The sequence below is a fragment of the Mesoplodon densirostris genome, chromosome 2 (assembly GCF_025265405.1).
Source record: "Mesoplodon densirostris isolate mMesDen1 chromosome 2, mMesDen1 primary haplotype, whole genome shotgun sequence".
NCBI classification, from domain to species: domain Eukaryota; kingdom Metazoa; phylum Chordata; class Mammalia; order Artiodactyla; family Ziphiidae; genus Mesoplodon; species Mesoplodon densirostris.
Genome location: NC_082662.1, coordinates 115,044,262 through 115,063,776, shown reverse-complemented (window position 1 = coordinate 115,063,776; position 19,515 = coordinate 115,044,262). Strand labels below are relative to the sequence as shown.

The following is a 19,515-nucleotide window of genomic DNA, read 5'->3' as shown; positions in this document are numbered from 1 at the left end:
TGAAGGAACTGGAGGCTGGAAAGGCCTGACCAGCCGGGCAGGTGGGGTGTTGGTGCACAGGCAGGGCACAGAACCTGGAAGTAGATGATCTGGAGTAAATCCTGGCTTCTTCAATCCTGACTTGGCCATTTGTTGGCCATGTCCTTGGACAAATTAGGTAACTTCTTGGAGCCTCAGTTTCCTCCTCTGTAAAAGTGGGTTGCCGATGTCCACCTTGCATGGTAGGCCCCTACAGTAGTGCTTTATAACAGATTGTTGTCATCAACAAGTCACAGATCTGTGAAGGGCTGGCTCATGGCTTGGAGCAGAACAGGACCACGTGGATAGGGGCATCTTGCAGGAATGTGGTTCACCCTCCTTCCCTGCTAGGAATCCCGTCTACAGCACCCTTGATGGCTGTAGCCAACCTCTCCTAAGATGACAGGAACTCACTATCTCACATGGGAGCCTAGTTCATTTTGAAGGCAGGGGGGAAGCGTGGTATATAGAAAAATCTGATATATAGCTAAAGTCTGGGCTAGCTGTATGACCTTGGAAAAGTCACTTTGTCTCTATGACCCTCAGTTTTGTTTTGTTTTTTAATCAGTAAAATGGAGACATTATGACTTCATCTGTAGGGTGAGAATGCGAAGTAATCTGTATAGAAGGCATAGTCTAGGACCTGGTATGTAGTCAGTACTTAATAAATGTTAGGTAAAAATAAAAGTACTATTATTAAGTAGTTTCAAGAAGCACTTATTAAGCACCTATTGTACTCAGATCATCAGAGGTAATACAATTGAGTACCCTGACACTTTATAGAATGACACTATATATTTGCAGTCTTTTTTTACATTAAAAAAGTAAAAAAGTAAAAAATAATTGGGAATATACCATATTTACAGTTTTGGGGTCTGGGTTTTTTTGTGTGTGTGTGGTATGCGGGCCTCTCACTGTTGTGGCCTCTCCCGTTGCGGAGCACAGGCTCTGGACACTCAGGCTCAGCGGCCGTGGCTCACGGGCCCAGCCACTCCGCGGCATGTGGGATCTTCCCAAACCGGGGCATGAACCTGTGTCCCCCGCATCGGCAGGCGGACTCTCAACCACTGTGCCACCAGGGAAGCCCGGGGTCTGGGTTTTTGACTTGATATTATATCATGAACCTTTCCTGATATCTTCAAATATTCTCTGCAGAAGTGGCTTTAAGTGGCAACATAGTGTTCCATCACTGGCTATTCTCCAATTTACTTACCCACTCTAATATTTTGGGGCAGTTAGGAATAAATGGCTTTAAAAAAACATCTCTCATCTGTTGGGATATAATTCTTAAGCATTCCTGTGTATTAAAGATATTACTCTATTGAAAAATTCTGAGTTGCAGGGGAGAAGTGTTGACCAGTTGACCACAGGACTCCCTTCCAGCCCTATGAGTCCCTTTGGCCCTTGGATAGCAGTGAGTGGGGGCTGAGCAGGTGTGTGTACATACACACATGTGGTGTACGGCAGCTAATTAGCCAGCCCTGAGTTGCTGCCATCACCCAAAGAAGCATATCAATTTCAAGCTTCACTGGAGTTCAGACAGCAAAGAAAAGATGATAATTCAACATTTTAACAAATAGAAAACATTTCTAATCCAGCCAGATTTCTTTGACGTATTTTCCTGCTATTAAAAATGGTTGATGGTTTATTTTTTATTGACATGTGGTTGATAGAGAATGCAAGGAAATCTGTGAAGTAGTGAGCATTCCCACTGATCCAGTGCACACTCGTCTCCCCATGGGGCTGGGGCTGGCCGATGAGGTTTTCACTGGCCAAAACCAAGAAGCAGGTGGAGTTGCCTCTTATGTAAAGGCTTTGAGTTTTAGAACAAAAGAAGAAGCTCAAAGGAGAGGAGACAGCATCTGGCCCCTTTCCCTTCACCTCTTCCTCTAAAAATGATGGAAATAGACTTGGATTCCGATTTCAGTTACTTTCTGCCAAAAGAAATAAATTAGAGTTTGAAATGTGCAGCTGATCCCAAACCCTTCCCTGGGGAGGCATGATGCTCCCCAGATGTCAGACCCCTTTGAGAAGAAAGTTATGGTCATTTCTGGCTCGAAAACATCATGATCTGTCCCCAGTTGATTCCTGTAGGGAGGTAGTCTTTTCCTAAAAGTTTGAGTGTCCCTGAATTCACCACCTGCTCTCTTCAGCCCCAGTAGTCTTGTGGTTTGGGTGATGTTTCAGGCATCCAATAGTGCTTTCAAAGAGTGGAACCTACCTGAGGGCTGGAACTGTGTTCTGTTTTCCTTTGGGCCCTTAACTGGAGCAGCAGAATACCCCCCAAGGCACCTCTGTGCATGTGCACTGAGTAAATGATTGCAGGCTGCTTTTCATTAAGTGTAGAACATGCAAGAGGCTAAATGAAAAGTGGATTATGCTTAGACCGTCGTCTCTGGGCAGGGCAGAATGGAGAATTTTCCCCACAGCTGGATGATCCTGTACAGTGTAGAAAGCTGGGGTTTGTGTATAAGCCAGATTGGAAACTTCTGGTGGGCAGGGACCCTCTATAAATATCCTGCAGTATCTAGCACACTGTTGGACATCTAGCAGGTGCTCAAGAAATGGGAAGTTGTTGAAATCGTCATGAAAGAAAGAAAGAATGAATGAGCTCCTTCATTAGTTCTCCCTTGGGTCCCCAGCACTAGCTTGTGTCTGGCACAGAGTGGGCCCCAAAACTATATCAAATAAATGAATGGTAGATTGGCAGACACCAGGGAGAGCTGCTTCCTTTCCATCTCAGCCTGCAGAGGGTGGTTGAGAACAGGGACTTGGGCATCTGGGAGTCCTGGGTTTAAGTCCAAGCCCTCCACTGACTCTAAGTGGCTGCCATATTGGACGCACCCCCTAACGCTGGAGATCTCAGCCACCTCTCCCTCTGTCTCTGAAAGCTTGCTTTCTTGGACAGTGATGTCTCCCTCCCTAGCTCTATTGTAGGTTTCACGTGGTAATTAATCATATCCTACCTTCGAAACACCTTCCATTATTGTCTTAAGTAGTCATTTGGGTCTGTGTAAATGGGCACTTCTCACATTTTTACTGTTTCCCATTGAGAGTAGGCCTGAGGGCTTACGGGCAGTGCTCTGGGCTGGGAGTTAGGCTGAGAGTCAGAGGTCTTGGCTTTGAACTCTGGCATGAGCCACTCACCTCTCTGAGCCTCTGCCTGTAATATCTATAAAGCTGGGCCAGAGGCCAAGGACTGTCTCAAGGATGGATGAGAACAAGATGTGAAACCACCTTGTAAACTGTAAGGTGCTTCACAGACATCAGACATGTTATGATTCTGGAGCATGGGGGCTGTTTCTCATGTGGCGTGCCTCTCTCAGGATGTGTGAGGCCACAACACAGTGCTTGGAAGTACTGCCTGGCTTTCTGCTACCTTTGCTCAGGGCTGTGTTCCTGCCTTCCTTTGGGACTGGGAGCTGCCTCTACTCCCTGGCTTCCAAATGCCCAGGAGGCACCAGCCCTGTGGAGGAGGTGAGGTGGATGATAGTAGCCAGCCCTCACAGGGCCTGGCACTGGGCTAGGCATTTTACATAGACAAATGCCTTTATCCTTCACAGCAGCCCTGAGAGGTAGGTACTGATGTTATCCCCATCTGATGCCTGAGGCAATTGAGCACAGAGAGATGGAGTGAGCAGCCTGAGGTTACGGGACTAGTAAGCAGCTACGTCAGGGTTTGGATTCTGTGGGCTGGTCCCAGAGCTCTTGGTGCTACCCATGTGACATGGGTCCCCTAAACTGCCCTGGGGCTGGAGGACTGCAGTGAAGGCAAATGGCCCACCCTGCCTCCCCCAGCCTCAGCTGGAGGGACCCTCAGGGCCTTTCTCCTGCCCAGGACCCCTATCTGCTCCTGTGCTCGGCCCCCTTCTCTTTCCAGTAGCTCCTCTGCCACCCTCGCTTCCCTCCCTGCCCTTGGCCCTAAAACGGGAGATGAGAGCTGCTGCCAGGACATTCTCATTCATTCCTGAAAGAACTCTGCATTGTCAGAGATGGAAGGGACCTCAGAATCCTCTGGTTCAGGTTTGTTAAGAGAAAAGAGAGGCTCAAGCTGGCACAGCATATAACAGCAGCATAGAAAAGAATTATGTTCATATGACTTCTGAGCATGGAGGCAAATATTCTAAAAAACACATCAGCAAACTGAATCTAGGCATGTATAACAGAATATATCACGCCCAAGCAGGTTCATCGCAGGAACGCAAATATGATTTAACCCTAGAAAACAGAGACTCAGAGGGCAGCTGCTGAGACAGAGCCGGCCCAGGGCCCAGCCCAAGGTACTTTCGGGGCTCAGGCTACCTTTGTGCTGTATCCCGCTCTCAGGAGGCGCGGGTGACAGTCTTTTCTTTGCCTTCACTGCCCCTCATGCCCACCCCTTAACACAGCCTCAGAGTAAAATGAGATGCTCCATCCCTGATTTCCCTAATCCTCTCTTTCCCTTTCTCCTGCAGGATTCCATGTTTTCGTTGGCCCTGAAATGCCTTATCAGTCTGTCTACCATCATCCTTTTGGGTTTGATCATCGCCTATCACACACGTGAAGTCCAGGTAGGTGCCCTCGCCCACACCCCTTCATGCAGGGGCTATTCCTTTGCTCCAGGCTGAGCCCGTCCCCCTTCCCAAACCCACCCTTTCAGTAGCTACTTGGGTGATTTCACCAAAAGGTATCTGAGATTGTGGATCTTCTCTTTTGGTTTGGACCCTCGTGGGAGAGGGAATTGGGAGGCTGCCCTGTGGCTTTAGAACAACTGTGACGTTATCTTCAAGTGGGGATCCCAGAGGCAAACACGACTTCATGATTTGGGGGGCAGTCCTGCTTAGAATTTTCATTTTGCACCATTCTACTGTGAGACTTGCTTTGTCCTTTCTGTCTCTTGCTGGATCCTTTCTGAACTTGAGCCGCTGAGTCCCCCAAGTGAAACAGACCTGCCTCCTGTGCCCCTGCATACACACACACACACACACACACACACACACACACACTGCACCAGATACCACCGGGAATCTGTATTTCTGACTGGTGTAGACTTTACTCCCACTGGACTCTGCCAGGGAGGAGACATTTTCTAGATAGAATAGAATCTGCTGTAGTTGAGGGGGCCTCTGTTTCTTGCTTCCCAGGAGTTACTTGGCACCCAGAGAGATATTGGCTTAACCTCTGGGGTGCACTCCAGTTTGGCCGATGTAAGGAGGATGGTTCGACCTGGGCTGGGAAGGGCAAGCAGGAGTGAGCAGATCTGTAGCATCTTCTCATGACAATGGGTCTCCCTCTCAATGGGCCCTTCGGGCTGACCTGCTCTGCTGGGGCCCTGGGTAGTTCTAAAGTATCCAGATGTTTTTTCTCACATGCATACGCATCTAAATATAACTCCCGTCATTTGGCTGGAGGAGCACAGATAGATCCACATCTGGGCAGCAGGCAAGAAATTGACAAAGACCAGAACTCAGAGTCAGAAAAGCTGGGGCCGAGTCTCACCCATGACCTCTTCTTACAGCGTGTCTTTGGCCAGCCCTGAGACCTTTCTGGACTGGAACATGTGAACTTTTCCTCGACTGGAACATGGGGGGTTTTATTCTGCCATTTATGGGTCGTTGTGAGGATGAATGGGGAGTGTATGAGAGAGCTCTGTAAACTGTAAAACACTTCAAATCTCATCGCTTTTGTCACTCAACATTTCTGGGCTGAGCGGCTGCACAGGCAGAGACAGGTCGGTGCCTCCTGCTTCTGGAGGGGCTCTGCTTTGTCACTGGGTGTCAGGGACCTCTGCGGATGGCCTGGGCGTGGGAGCCCTGGCTCCAGGCCCCCTTACCTCCACTCTGTTGATGACCAGAGTCATCAACAATCTAGAAGGTGGGGACTCTTTAATCTCTGGGGGGATCACAGGTTCGGGGACTGAGTTTGTGCTCTGAAGGCTGAGAGTCCCAGATGCCACCAAGCAGCTTCCTTCATGGGGTCTGACCTGGACAACGCAGGTGGGCTTTAACCCAGACCGTGGTCCAGTCAACCCCAGAAAGGAGCCATGAGTACAGGCAGGAGGAACGGGCCAGGATCAGAGACAGGACCATGAGTCACAGTCGGGGGTCCAGGCTGGGTTCACCCCACCCCAAACCAGCTGTGAGACCCATGTATCTCCTCAACTTCTCTGAGCCCCTGAACCCTCATCTAGAGGGCATCTATACTACTATGTATCACCTTGACCTGTGCAGAGGGGTTGCAGAGGCCAGAGAAAAAGGCAGAGTCATGAATTCATCTGTGATCCAGGCTTGAGGGAGGGGAGAGGAGCTGATCTCAGCCTCACGCCCGCACGATGGTTCCACTCAGCCTGACTGCTGCTGCTTTCTACTCCAGGCATTGGGATGGGAAGAGCCAGGCATCCCTCCCTCTGATTCTCTTGGGGTCCTGCCCCACCTCCCCCCAGGGCTTGCAGCCTTGGCTCTCAGACCTGATCCCACCCAGCTGCAGTTGTGACCTCAGTTCTGGCCTGGTGGCAGGGCCATGATGCTGATAGGCTAGCACCTCGCTGGGCACACTTTGTCCATCCTCAGCTCATAGCCAGTCTCTGCTTCACCCTAATTATGGGCAGCAGAGGATGCTTTTCAGTCACTTGTCTTGGCCTGACACTCACAGTTTGGAGAAACAAAGTGAAGTCAGTGGCATTAAATCCTGGCTCAGACGCTTCAGCCTGAATGACCTTGAGCCAATAACAACTTCTCTGGGCCTCGTCGGTTTCCGCATCTGAAGTATGGAAGTCATATCACCCACCTTGCTGAACTCATAAGCAGGGCGGGTAACAGTTGACAGTGCAGAGTGGGCCTTCGTGAAATGGAAACTGGTCTCTTTCCTCTGACCTCTGTCCCACTGCTTCCAGCTGGACCTCGTCCATGTACAAGCTGTGCCCACCAGATGGTCACTGTCACAACTGCCTGGTACTGGCGGGTGGTTGGACTTCCTCCCTGCTCTGGCCTAGCCCTGCCTGCACTCTCAGCTCCCACTGCCCAGCCCCTTATCCTACCTGGCCCACCGTCACGTGGGGAGTCACCAGAACCTGGCTCCCTCTGTGCCTCTTACCTGTCCAGTGAAGTTCTTTCTTCTGGAAAGGTCTAGTGGGACCTTCTCCTGCCAGAGGGAAATGGGAATGGTTTGGGCCCAGACAGTCAGCAGGACCCTTGTATGCACTCACCTGACCATATTGTGATTTTCTGTTCTGTATCCTTTTCCCCACCCCCAGGGACAATGAGGCTGTTAATCTTTGTATTTCCAGGGACCCATGGTGTCTGACAGAGAGCAGGTGTCTGCAGGGCATATTTTGAATGAAAGAGTGCTGGATTCAAGCTATCTGGTTTCCAAAGCCTTTTAGACCATGACTCAGCTCTGTGGTCTTGGGCCTCAAGTTTCCACATCTGTTCACTGGGGATCCTAAGCACCCATCCCGCCCTGCCCCCTCCCGATTCTGTAATTCTCTGGTCGAGGTTGGTGTCCGCCGGCTGGGGGACCTGCTTCCTGAGAGTGGTGGGAGGGTTATCCCAAGCGTGATTGCCAGTGCTTATCCAGAGGGGACGCTTGGAAAGCCTCTTCAGTAGGGAGAGGCCAGCTGCTGCTCACCTGCTGGGAAGTAGGGCAGGGTGAGGGTATGGCTCCTCTCCTCCGTGAGGTGAAGTCAGGGGCCTGTGTTAAGGATATGCTTGCCACTTCCTCATCAACACCAGTTACTGGTCACTTGGCTAAATTTAAGCAGGAACCAGATGACCGTGTTTCCACCTCCCCCCAGCCCTGCCCCAGTCGCTCACATCCAGGCCTCTGGCCCTGGCCCAGCACACACAGGAGGCTAGGCTTACCTTCTAGAATAGTGTTCATCCTTGTTATTAGTTTGGACAACTTGTGTTTTTGAGAAAGAAGACTCTGAAACATTATTGGGAACCTCTCAACCAAACTCTGGCTTCAAGTCATGCACCTGAGGCTCGGTAGGTCCTCAGAGGTGACAGGAGGGGGGTGCACCCCTCACCAGTGCAGGAGGCCCCTCCAGCCTCTGTGGGCTGGCCTGTCACTGGGACTCACTGCCTCTTGAGGGAGGCTCTCCCTGGCTGGACAGTGTGAGTTCCAGAAAGTCTGCCCTTCCGCTGAGAGGAAACGGGCCTCTCTGAAAATTCCACTCAGCCCGCCTCTCTTCTGGAGTAGGGAAAAGAGGTGCCTGTGTTTCCCATGAGGCAGCCCCTGTTGTTTGAGGATGGCTGCCCCGTGTCTCCTTGGTCTCCTCTTCTCTTGGCATCTTGGAACACGGAGCCTTCAAAGGCCTGGGCATCTGTTCTCCTTAGGCTAGCGTGTCCTGGAAAGAAATGAAAAGGAAAATGCATTGGTTGTTGTGTTATTTATCAAAACTTTGAAAACTGCGCTCTCCCTTGGAGAGTCCATTTATTCCTGTGGTTTGGCGATCACCAGCACCTCCCAGGTCGGCAGTGCAAACCTCCTCTTCCCAGGCTGCAGACTCACGTTTTAGGGGCCATCGGCACACCCCTGGCTCAACATGTAACTCCCTCCCTCCCTTCCTCTCTCCCTTCCTTCCTTCCTTCCTTGCTTCCTCTTTCTGTCTCTCTTTGTTTCTTCTCTTTTCTCTCTCTCTTTGTTTCTTTTCTTTCTATTGAATATAGTTGATTTACAACGTTGTATTAGTTTCAGGTGTACAGCAAAGTGATTCAGTTATATATATATATTATTTTTTAGATTCTTTTCCATATGGTTTATTACAGGATATTGAATATATTTTCCTGTATAGCTATAAAGTAGGCCCTTACTGTTTATACAGTTTATATGTAGTGGTGTGTATCTGTTAATCTCAAACTCCTAATTTATTCCCCCTTTGGTAACCATAAGTTTGTTTTCTATGTCTGCGAGTCTGTTTCTGTTTTGTAAATATGTTCATTTGTATCATATTTTAGATTCCACATATAAGTGATATATGATATTTGTCTTTCTCTGACTTACTTCACTTAGTATGGTAATCTCTAGGGCCATCCATGTTGCCGCAAATGGCATTATTTCATTCTTTTTTTATGGCTGACTAGTATTCCATTGTGTGTCTATATAATATCTTCTTTATCCATTCATCTGTTGATGGACAGTTAGGTTGCTTCCATGTTTTGGCTATTGTAAATAGTGCCACTGTGAACATTGGGGTGCATGTATCTTTTTGAATTAGAGTTTTCAGCTTTTCTGGATATATGCCTAGGAGTGGAATTGCTGGATCATATGGCAACTCTATTTTTAGTTTTTTAAGGAAGCTCCATTCTGTTTTCTGTAGTGGCTGCACCAATTTACATTCCCACCAACAGTGTGGGAGGGTTCCCTTTTCTCCACACCCTCTCCAGCATGTATTATTTGTAGACTTTTTGATGATGGCCATTCTGACCGGTGAGACACTGAACGCTTTATTGCTCCCCCAATATCCTCCCTCCTCTACCCTTCTTACCCATCTAGTGCCTTCATTCATTCAGTGTGCACTTAACGAGGGTCTACTCTGTGCAGAGCCTGGGACAGGGGCCCAGTACTCTGTGCTGAAAACCCTGAAATCACTTTTGCTTCTCCAAGGGGTTGCCAATGTTGAGTGAATCCATGGCTCTAATGTCTTTAGTGCCATCCTGGAAGGCAGGACAGAAGGAGGCTGAGAACACAGATTTTAGAGTAGCCCAGCTTGCGTTCAAATCATGTTCTTTGTCACATTGTAGTATGTATGGTAGCCTTTAGCAAGTTACTGAATGCCTCTTAGTCTATTTCCTTTCTGAAAAATGGGACTGATAATAGTACCCATCACAGGGTTGTTGTGCAGATCAAATTAGATAATACGTGCAAAACACCTCAGCTTCAATGAGGACGTGTTTGCCGGGCTGACAGCATGGAAAGGATATCCCAGGCAGAAGTCTCAAAAGGAACAGAGACCCTGAGATGAGAAACTGCAGAGTGCATTCAGAACGCCTCCAGGACAAGGTCCTGGGCAGTGGGGCCGGTCTACTCTGGAGCATGGCAGGACCAGCAGGAACTCATCTGCCTTGCTGAAGAGTTTTGGAACTGTCCTGTGGGCAGAAGGGAGAACCATGGAAGGAGTTCAAGCAGGGGAGAGAGATGATCAGATTTGCATTTTAGCTGCAGCATGGCAAATGTTGCAAGGACCAATTTCAGAGGCAGGAAGACTAATTGGAAGCATGTTTCCGTGGTCGAGATGAGGGATGGTGACACCCTGAATCAGGCCAAGACAAGAGCCAGGACAGGAGAGACTGTGCATAAAAGATGTTGAACAAGTGGAATTGACCAGACTTGGTCAGTTATTAGGTTGGAGGTACTGTCTGTGGGGAAAAGAGGGGTCCAGCAGTTGCTTGGGTAACTCAGTGGCTGGGAGTGCCATTCATTATAGTTGAAACCGCAGCAGGAGGCTGAGGTGGGGAATGATCACCAGGTTAGTTTGGGAAGTTGAGGTTTGGGGGCTGGGCATCCAGCCGCCTCCAGGATAGTGATGCAGAGGATAGGCCTAGATGAGCAGGGGGCAGTGGGATGAGAGGAGGCATGGGACAGGTCCCCAGAGGGACATCATCGAGTGAGAAGTGGGAGGAGCCCACAAAGGAGAATGGAGAAGTCAGGGAGGTCAGAGGAGACCCCAAAGGGAGGGAGTCACAAAGCCGGGACAGAGAAGGAAGTGTCGGTTATGCCACAGGGGGGCCAAGGAGTTGGGAACCCCATTGGTCCTTTGCACCAGGCTGTGGGAAGGTCATTGTACCCTTCCTCAGCACAGTCACTGGGAGTGACAGTCACAGGGCAGTGGAAGGGGAAGCAAGGACCAAGTAGGAGGTGAGGAACATGGAGACACTGAATACTGGCCAGTCTTCTAAGAAGTTTGGCTGTGAATCGAGCGAAGGCAGAGTGGCAGCTGGAGAGGACACACTGCTGAGGGAGGGATGTTGGTCTGCTTGTGTAGCCTGGAGAGACTGCATATGTCTCGCAGCTGTCAGGAAGAAGCCAATTGAGAGGGAGAGGAAATAACCAGGGGCCAGGTTCTTGTCCAGGAGCACACAGGAGGGGAAGGGATCAAGCGCCCCAGGGAGGAAGTGCCCTGGCTCAGAGCCTGGGGGACATGATGGGGGGATGGGGGTGGGGTGGGAAGTGCAGACACACCCACACCTGGAGATGTGGAGCCAGCCTTGATGTCCTTAATGAAGCTACAGGGGCAGGAAGCTGCAGGACTGTGCCTGGCACACAGCATGGCTCAATTAATGTTTGTCTAATTAAAATGGAGGGACTGCTGTGAACCTAGGATAGGACATAGGCAGTGGCAGATTTCCCATCATCCAGTGTGTGGATGGGAACTTATAGATCATTAATTTCAGTTGGTGGTTATTGGCCATATTCAAAGTAGAAAGCATCAATCAGATCAAAATCTGGTGTGGGCCTCCAGAGGCTTCCAGTCCACTTCAAATCTGACAGAAGGGCTTCCCTGGTGGCGCAGTGGTTGAGAGTCCGCCTGCCGATGCAGGGGACACGGGTTCGTGCCCCGATCCGGGAAGATCCCACATGCCGCAGAGCGGCTGGGCCCGTGAGCCGTGGCCGCTGAGCCTGTGCGTCCGGAGCCTGTGCTCCACAACGGGAGAGGCCACAACAGTGAGAGGCCCGCTTACCGCAAAAAAAAAAAAAAAAAAAAATCTGACAGAAATATAACTATAGTGACAAGATATAGGTCTTCAACCTCATGAATTTGAAACAGGAGACCAATAAAAGGGGAGACTTTTAAGTTATTAGATGTGTAAAAGTGGATATTTTTATTAAATAGCAATAGAGTTCTCAGCTGACAGGGAAATTACTTCAAATTGTAGGACATAAATTATATTCAAGAGACAGCTCACATTGCAAAAAGGCTCACATGCCATGGCATGATGGTCCCATAGGTTGGAGCATCCTCCTGGATATGTATAACCTGCTGTCACAGGAACAGGGGCATCTGGAATGCAGGAAGTGTCACTGGTCCAGATGCCTTGGGGGCCCACTGCTAAATGAGTCAGGGGCGTCTTCCCATCAGGGAGTGGACTCGATGGTTCAGGCTGAGTCTTTTTTTTTTTTTTTTTTTTTTTTTGCGGTACGCGGGCCTCTCACTGTTGTGGCCTCTCCCGTTGCGGAGCACAGGCTCCGGACGCGCAGGCTCAGCAGCCATGGCTCATGGGCCTAGCAGCTCCGTGGCATGTGGGATCCTCCTGGACCAGGGCACGAACCCGTGTCCCCTGCATCAGCAGGCGGACTCTCAACCACTGCGCCACCAGGGAAGCCCCAGGCTGAGTCTTGCTCTGTGCTCTCACTCTCCCTTCTCCCTGTAGAAGAAAGTGGGCTCAAGTCATATCCTGAACTTATCTGTAAGGTAAGGACTACTATGTGTCAGACATTGAGAATCCAGAAATAATTCAGACCCAGTCCCTACCTTTGGAAGCTGCTTGTCCTAGACCTTGATCCACTGTGACCCAGGCTGATAAGCCCTAAGGTATGAGGTGTGTGTGAAATACCATGTGGCCACAGTGGGCCAGTCAACTCTCACGGAGAGAAGAGGCTCTAACCAAGCCATGTATTCACTAGGAGCAGAGGCCTTGTGTATGTTTGGGATGAAACTGGCCTGGAGCATTTCAGGGGCGTGAGAGAGAAGAGAAAGGAAGGTGTGTCTGTCCTCCAGGGGAGATGGCAGCTGCCTCACCCTGGTGGGGCTGGGGTCTCTCCTTGCAAGCCCCCGATAGATATTTCCTAAGGTTGTCCCTGGCTGGTTGGCTGATGGATTTGAATCGCCTTCACTGGGCTCACAGATGGGCCAGTGGCCAAGGGACTCCTTTAGAGCTGAGCAGATTGGGGACCCCTGAGATCCCAAGACCTCCAGATGGCCCTGTCAGCCTGCTAGGTCTGAGGACATGAGCTCCTTAACCCAGGTGTGCTGCACAGAGAGGAGGAGGGAACTCTAGGCCCCCAGGGTGGCTCCAGGACCATAGGGCTTGACAGGAAAATTCTGGATGGTGGCCTCCTCTGCTGAGCTCACGGCCATCTCCTACTCCATGCTAATGAACACTCCCTAGACAGATGGCAGCACACGAGGGAAATTGGAAATGGGGTGTGTGTCCAGGGGACAGGGCCTGGCTAGGCCACCGTGCATGAGCTGAGGACGCCGCCTGCCCTCCCACCGGCCCACCTGCACCTGTACAGCTGGAGAGAAAGGAGGAAAGAGGGGGCGAGTAGCTGCTCAGTCCAAAGGCCATGAGTCCTTGTCAGACTGCCCTCCAAATACAGAAAGCTGAAAGGATGACGCGTTAGCAGCCATGTCGGTGATAACGGTGTCACCTCATCTTGTCTAGTGCTTTGTAGTTTTGGGAGTGTTTTCACATGTCTTGTCAGACCTCTTGCCTGCCTGACTTCGCCTCTTTGACTTTTAGGGTTCAGCACAGATGCTTCCTCCTCTAGGAACCCTTCTGGCTGCCCCCTCTCCCCGGGCAAGGCGCCCCTTCTAGGAGTTGGCTGGACATGGGCTCTGACACGGTATCTCACGTGCACCCGCTCTGGCTGTATGTCCATGGTGGTGGAGGCTGACTTCGATTCACTGCTCTGTCCCATAGCCAAGAGCACCCAGCACATAGCAGGGATTCAATAAGTGTTACCAAATGAATGAACAGCAAGCCTGAGGGGCAGACAGGCCGATTTATTCCCCTCGCTCCATAGAAGAGAAAACTGAGTCTCTATAAGACTGAGAGACAGGCCTGAAGTCCACAGCTCTGGCTTGTGCATCGTGAGGGGTCAAGGGTCTCAGCGGGCTGTGACCTGTGAGCTGGGCTGGCCATGCCCTCTGTGACCCTCCCCACCATCCTCTCATCCCCTCTCGTCCCAGGCCTCAGTCCCAGAGCCTCTTCACTCTCGGATCTGTGGCTGGCCATGGATTGCCACGGTTACCACGTCAGCCCTGGCAGTCTCTGTGTGACATTTTGGTTTTCTTTGCTAAATATTTGAACACTTGGCTTTAACCCTCTCTGCCCCAGAGAGGGCTTTCCTGCCACTTTGCCCCTTCCCTAGGGGCGATGGCCTCCTGCTGCTTTCTCCGGGCCCCAGAGACCATGGGGCTGGCGTGCCTGGGGGAGCAGCAAGGCTGTTTCTCAGCTGCCTGTGTTGACTTTCTGTTTTGTCAGTTGGAAATGTCATCCTGTGTCATGCTTCTTGACAGGGCATGTGCTGTGTCTGTTAACAGGTGTGAAAACTGTTGCCCTGGGCATGTTGAGACTTGCCCCAGCCGGGAGGGCCGGTCCCAGACTTCCGGAGTCAGCTGCCTGCGGCTCCATTGCCTTCCTGGCAATTGCCTCTTGCCAAGTCCTCCAGAAGCTTCCTCAGCTCCAGGACTCCAGGATGTCAGGGGTGTCCTCTGCCCTGAACCCTGGCAGGGGGACAGAGGGGAAACTGGTTTCTGGAGGCATCAGTGTTTGTAAATGGGGAGGTAGTGTCACCTGCCCTCCCACTCCTCCTCCCTGCTGGTGCCGGATGAGGTGGTGCTGGGAGGCTGAATCCACCAAGCTGTGTGTTACCTTGGAAACCACACACCGTCCTCACCTTGGGAAGTGAGGGGGTGCCGAGGAAGCTTCTCAAGAAGCTTCTGCTGTAATTCAGGGATACAAGAGATCACCGTCCAACATGGGCAGCTAAGTGAATGACAGGGTTGAGAAAAACAGCCCGAGAGCCTGCCCCATCCAAGGCGCTTCCACCTAGCAAGCCTCTGCCCCCTTTACAAGGTGAGAGGGACCTGTGGCCTGGTCTGTCTCGGGTACCAATCACCGTGCGAGCTTGGATAAGCTACTTCTCTCTCAACGTGAGTTTTGTCATCTGTAAAATAGGCAGATTGGATCAGATGATCTCTGGGGCCTCTGACTGTATCCAGGATTCCATGCCTGAAGGATGCTCAGTGACAAGGGGACAAAAATGTGGGGAGAGTAGCTATGAATGGTTTTTGATAACAAGAACTGATAGAGTTTGCATTCAGGAGGCCCTCATACGGGACTGTCCCAGCAAACTGTCCCTTCTCCTAACTGCCTTGCTTCTCTGCCCAGAAAGGGAGCTGGCTGTCCCCTTAATATAGCCTTGAACTTGAAATAGCAAACAATCGAAAGAACAGTTCTTTGGCTCCAACATCCTAAAGTTTAAAGGTGACTCCTCTTAAATCTCTTACAAATATAATCTGGTCAGACATCGTAAAGCTTTTAGGATAATTAAAGTCAGTGACCGTGTTCCCTTCCTCAGTGTTCAGTTCCAGCTTCCTTCCATGAATACAAACTCCCATTTCTTCAGAGTCACTGGGGAGCGAGTGTTCAGCTTAATTCTGTTTCCCTGAGAGTGCCGATGTGTACTGTCCGTGACTTTTTCAGAGTTAATTCATTCTATTTTGTATTGTTGTTATTACTATTTTCAAGTGATGATCTCTTCCGTTTTCCATCAGGGATGGGCATCAGATCCCCTGTGCAATGTCTGGGCCCCACAGGCTAGTGAACCCCACTGACTGGGGATGTGTGTTTGGAAAGCACCACAGGGTTCCAGGGCTTACTCCTGATTAAGAAACATCGTGCTAGCTATAAGCTCCGCAAGGGCCATGTTTTCTCTTAATCGTCTGTGTGACTGTCCCTGCTGTGCCAATAAAGGGGGTTGTACGTAGTGGGAGTGTGATGATTCTAAATCCGGGCTAAAGATAATTGACTCTCTGCGGATTTGGGAAATTGGAAGGCATGGTAGAATTTTTAGTGTTTGGAGACTTCCCTACCATTTTCATTGCATTATAAGACCAAGAAAATTCTGATAATTCTAGTCTCTGTTCAGCAGGAAGCTGAAGTCACGTCTTTTTGCTTTTAAGAGAAACGATGGCAAAATCACCACTGCTCAAATTCTCCCAAACCCAATAATTGGAAAAGAGATGAACTGTGCCGAGTTTATCTCTGAATTAAAGAATTCAATACAATTCAGCAGAATTCCATTTCCTCTGAACATATCACCAATATCACCAATACAAACCTGGTGGGTGGGTGGGAGGGACCCTGGGTTTGTGGTCAGTAGACCTGGGGCCAAGTTGTGACTTTGCCATTAAAACTTTTTTAAAATTATTGTAAATGTATATCATGTAAAATTTTACCTTTTTAACCACTTTTACGCGTACAGTTCAGTGGTTAAATTCACCCATGTTGTTGTGCCACCCTCACCTCCATCCATCTCCAGAACTGACTTTGTCATTTTTAGGTAACCTTCAGTCACCCGATGGCTCGTGGGTGTGGGCTCCCCTCTGAGTATGGTGGACTTTTTTCGTACACCGCCCCCTACCAGCATCCCCCGAACTTGCCTTCACCCTGTCCCGACATCCTCATATCACAGGCCCAGGTTCTGATTCCAAGTTTAGATCTGGAAAAAGGTTTGTAACTCCACAAATGATAATAATGACAGGCTCTATTTTTGATCTCATATGTGCGGGGAATTGTGCCCTTTATGATCTCAATGAATCCTCATGTCAGTCCTGTGAGGTGAATTCTGTTACTATCCCTGTTTTATAGATAAGACAACTGAGGCCTAAGAAGGTAAGCGATGTGGCCAAGGTCATGTGCCTGGTGAGAGGCAGAACTGGACTCAAGTGGGCTGTCTCCAAGCCTGTTATGCTTCACTTGGGGAGAGCGCTCCATCCTTGGTCTGTCTCTCCTGCCCCTAGTTCCTGCAGTACCAGAAGGCGGCTTGGAATTTGGGCTCAGCCATGGGGACTCCCCTCCAAAACAGGGCAAGGGCTCACATGACGAAGCCAAGGGCAGAACAGCAACCCTGCAGTAGCGCCCAGGGCCCTCAGCCCCAGCGGCACCTCCAGAAGGGACCTCCAGCCTCTGTTCTGCCCTGGGGTGGCTCCTGTGCCTGTTAGAAATCGCTTCCCTATCCTGGTTTCCCTCTTGTCTTCCTCTTGGGTCCCAGGTCTACCCCAAGGATGAGGTCCAGCACCTTCAGGGAGCTGGGAGCTTGCCAACCCCAGGTAGCATTCCCAGCCATCAGGACTGGATGATGCTTTGGTTTCCCCGCCTCCCCTCCTGATTCCTGCTTGGCTAGAGCCTTCTTTGAAGCTCTGGCTGCCTGGCTGGGCCCCACACTGGGTCTTATTCTTTTTTGCCCTCTCCCCACCCACCGGCTTCTGAGAGGCTAGTTCTTGCTTCCCTGCCAGTCCCTTGGCCCTCAGGACCAGCCAACGCCTATCTGGGCTGCGTCTGGTCTTCCCTTTGGACACTGAGCCTTGGGCCGCCAGTGGCTGGGGTGGGTCAGGCTTCAGCAGCCCCCTCAGTGTCCCCACCCCTCTTTCCTCCTCGTCCTGACTGCCCCTGTGGTAAGGGGCCAACAGCTTCATACCCAAGCCCCCCTGGGTTGGACACAGGACTTCCCAGGGTTTTCTCCTGCCCGCATGAAACATCCCCAGCTTCCCTGGCACTGTTAGGAGCCCTGTCTCCGTCCTGTCCCCACTCCTTTGCTCAGTGCCCTTGCTCTGCACCTGCCCAGGGGTGTGAGCTGCTCAGGACAGAGGACCACCTACCTGCTTTCTCATTCCGTTACTGCAGCCAGAGACAGCCAGTGCGCCTGACTTGCATAGCAGCCTGTTAGTTCACATGGAGTGGAATGTTTATTAAAGCCCTCTGTCTTCTTCACAGAGCTGCCAAGCCACAGGCCTTCACCCCCTGCCCCTGATCTCCCACCCTTGCTTGTCCAGTTGGCTTTTGGGGACGAGAGCTGCACCTGTCGTTTGCCTCTGTTCCTTTTCCCTGAGTTTGTTTGGTTTCAGCCCTTCGTTCTAATCTGTCCGGGTCTTTTAGCATCTCACTCAGCAGCCCATGTTTGGGGCCCTCCCAGCTTCCTGTCCTCCCACATTTGATGAGCCTGACTGTGATAGCTTCATTCAAGCCATTGATACAAATGTGGAACCAGAAATGGAATCTGGGGAAGTAAACTTCCTTTTGTTGGATTAAAGGCAGGAGGAATGGAGAAGAAGAAATTCAAGGCTTTGCAAATCTTTCTCATTCTAAATATTTTGTGGCCTCCCCATAGGCTGTGGTTTTATGCTCCCTCCTAACCCACCCGCCAAATAAGTCCGGCTGTGCAAGCACATCGTGTAAGTGTTTACTGAGTGCTGCTCTGGTGCGGGATAGAGCTGTGAGCTGCCGAGTGGACCCTGCCTCTGTGCTGCTCAATGGTCTGTGAATGAAAGGGTGAGGTGGGCGCTTGGCCACCTGGCAGGATTGGGTTGTCATAACGCTGCCCCAGCAGGCTGTGTCACGGGAGAGTGTTGCCGGACAGCCACATGCCCCTGGGGCTCCAGCGTTCCTGAAGCCACTCTCACTGCAGCAGCTGGACTTGGCTGTGACTGCCGACCTGTGGCTGCACTGCTCACAGCCACAACCAGAGATCAGTGACCAGCCATGGTGGAGCCATCGCCAGGTGCAGGGCAGCCGCAGCCTCTGAACTCAGTACCCCGAGGCAGCTCTGTGGGAGACTGGCTGGGGAGACAGGTACACCCCTGACGCTGGTCTGCTGCGTGAGTGCCCGCTGGCCCTGCCCCTCGTGGCCCTCAGGTCCCCAATTTGTGCAACCAGGGCGGAGAGCTAAGTGCTCTCCAAGACTCCTCCCAGCTCTCTCTGGTGCCTCTTGCTAGAATGTGCTAGAAACCTTATTGATGTGAGAGCAAAGAGAAATGACCACCCCTGGGTGTGTGTGTGGAATGGTGGGGGATGAAGCGGGGTTGGGCAGGGCCATATTTGTCTTCCTGCTGCCGTTAGAAATAGCAACCGCTTTCCACCTCCCCTGAGGACTGGACAAAAGGTGATTAATTCATCTGACACGGAGCTATTGAAGGTCCTGTTCTGAGCCTGGCACCATGCGGACTGCAAGGTCCCTGCCCTAAACGGGCTTGGGATCTAATGGGGAGATAAGCACTCAAATGCTCACAGGCCTTGGCTGCCAGGTGTTGGGAGCGCAGGTGCGGCGGGTACAGCAAGGCCTTCCTCATGGGTGGGAACGAGGCCTCTGTCTCTGGGGCATTTGAGATGGGCCTTGAAAGCTGGGCGGAGTTTCACAGATGCAGGTGGGGTGAGGGGTGCTTTAGGGGAGGGGACCTGCTGGAGCAGATGTGGAGAGCTGGGAAAGCTCAGGGCTTCTGGGGAATGGGAGAGATGCAGTTGGCCATAAAGGCAGTGGTAAGAAGCGAAAATAAAAAGAAAGTCTGTACCCAGAACCTGGCAAGTAGGATCAGGAGAGATTAGGCATCCTTATCTACAATGGTAGCAGCTCCTAGCTGTCCATCAGAAAGGGCTCAGGGATGGCAATCTGATGGGGGGGTCAGAGAGGCCAGAGAATTGATCCCCAGGTTGCATTAGCAAAGCATTTTACCTAAGATTGAGAAACCATCAATAGTCAGCATTAAGACCAAGAGGTGGAGCTGGGGGTGGGAGG

General features: G+C 51.0%; 1 protein-coding gene across 1 annotated transcript in view; it reads left to right on the top strand.

Annotated features, from left to right (window-relative positions):
- KCNN3 (potassium calcium-activated channel subfamily N member 3) overlaps positions 1 to 19,515 on the top strand; it is a 170,620-nt gene that overhangs the window by 46,455 nt on the left and 104,650 nt on the right. Inside the window, exon 2 of the mRNA XM_060088035.1 lies at positions 4,473 to 4,568. Coding sequence (XP_059944018.1) covers positions 4,473 to 4,568 — 96 coding nt within the window. The remainder of the gene's footprint in view (positions 1 to 4,472; positions 4,569 to 19,515) is intronic.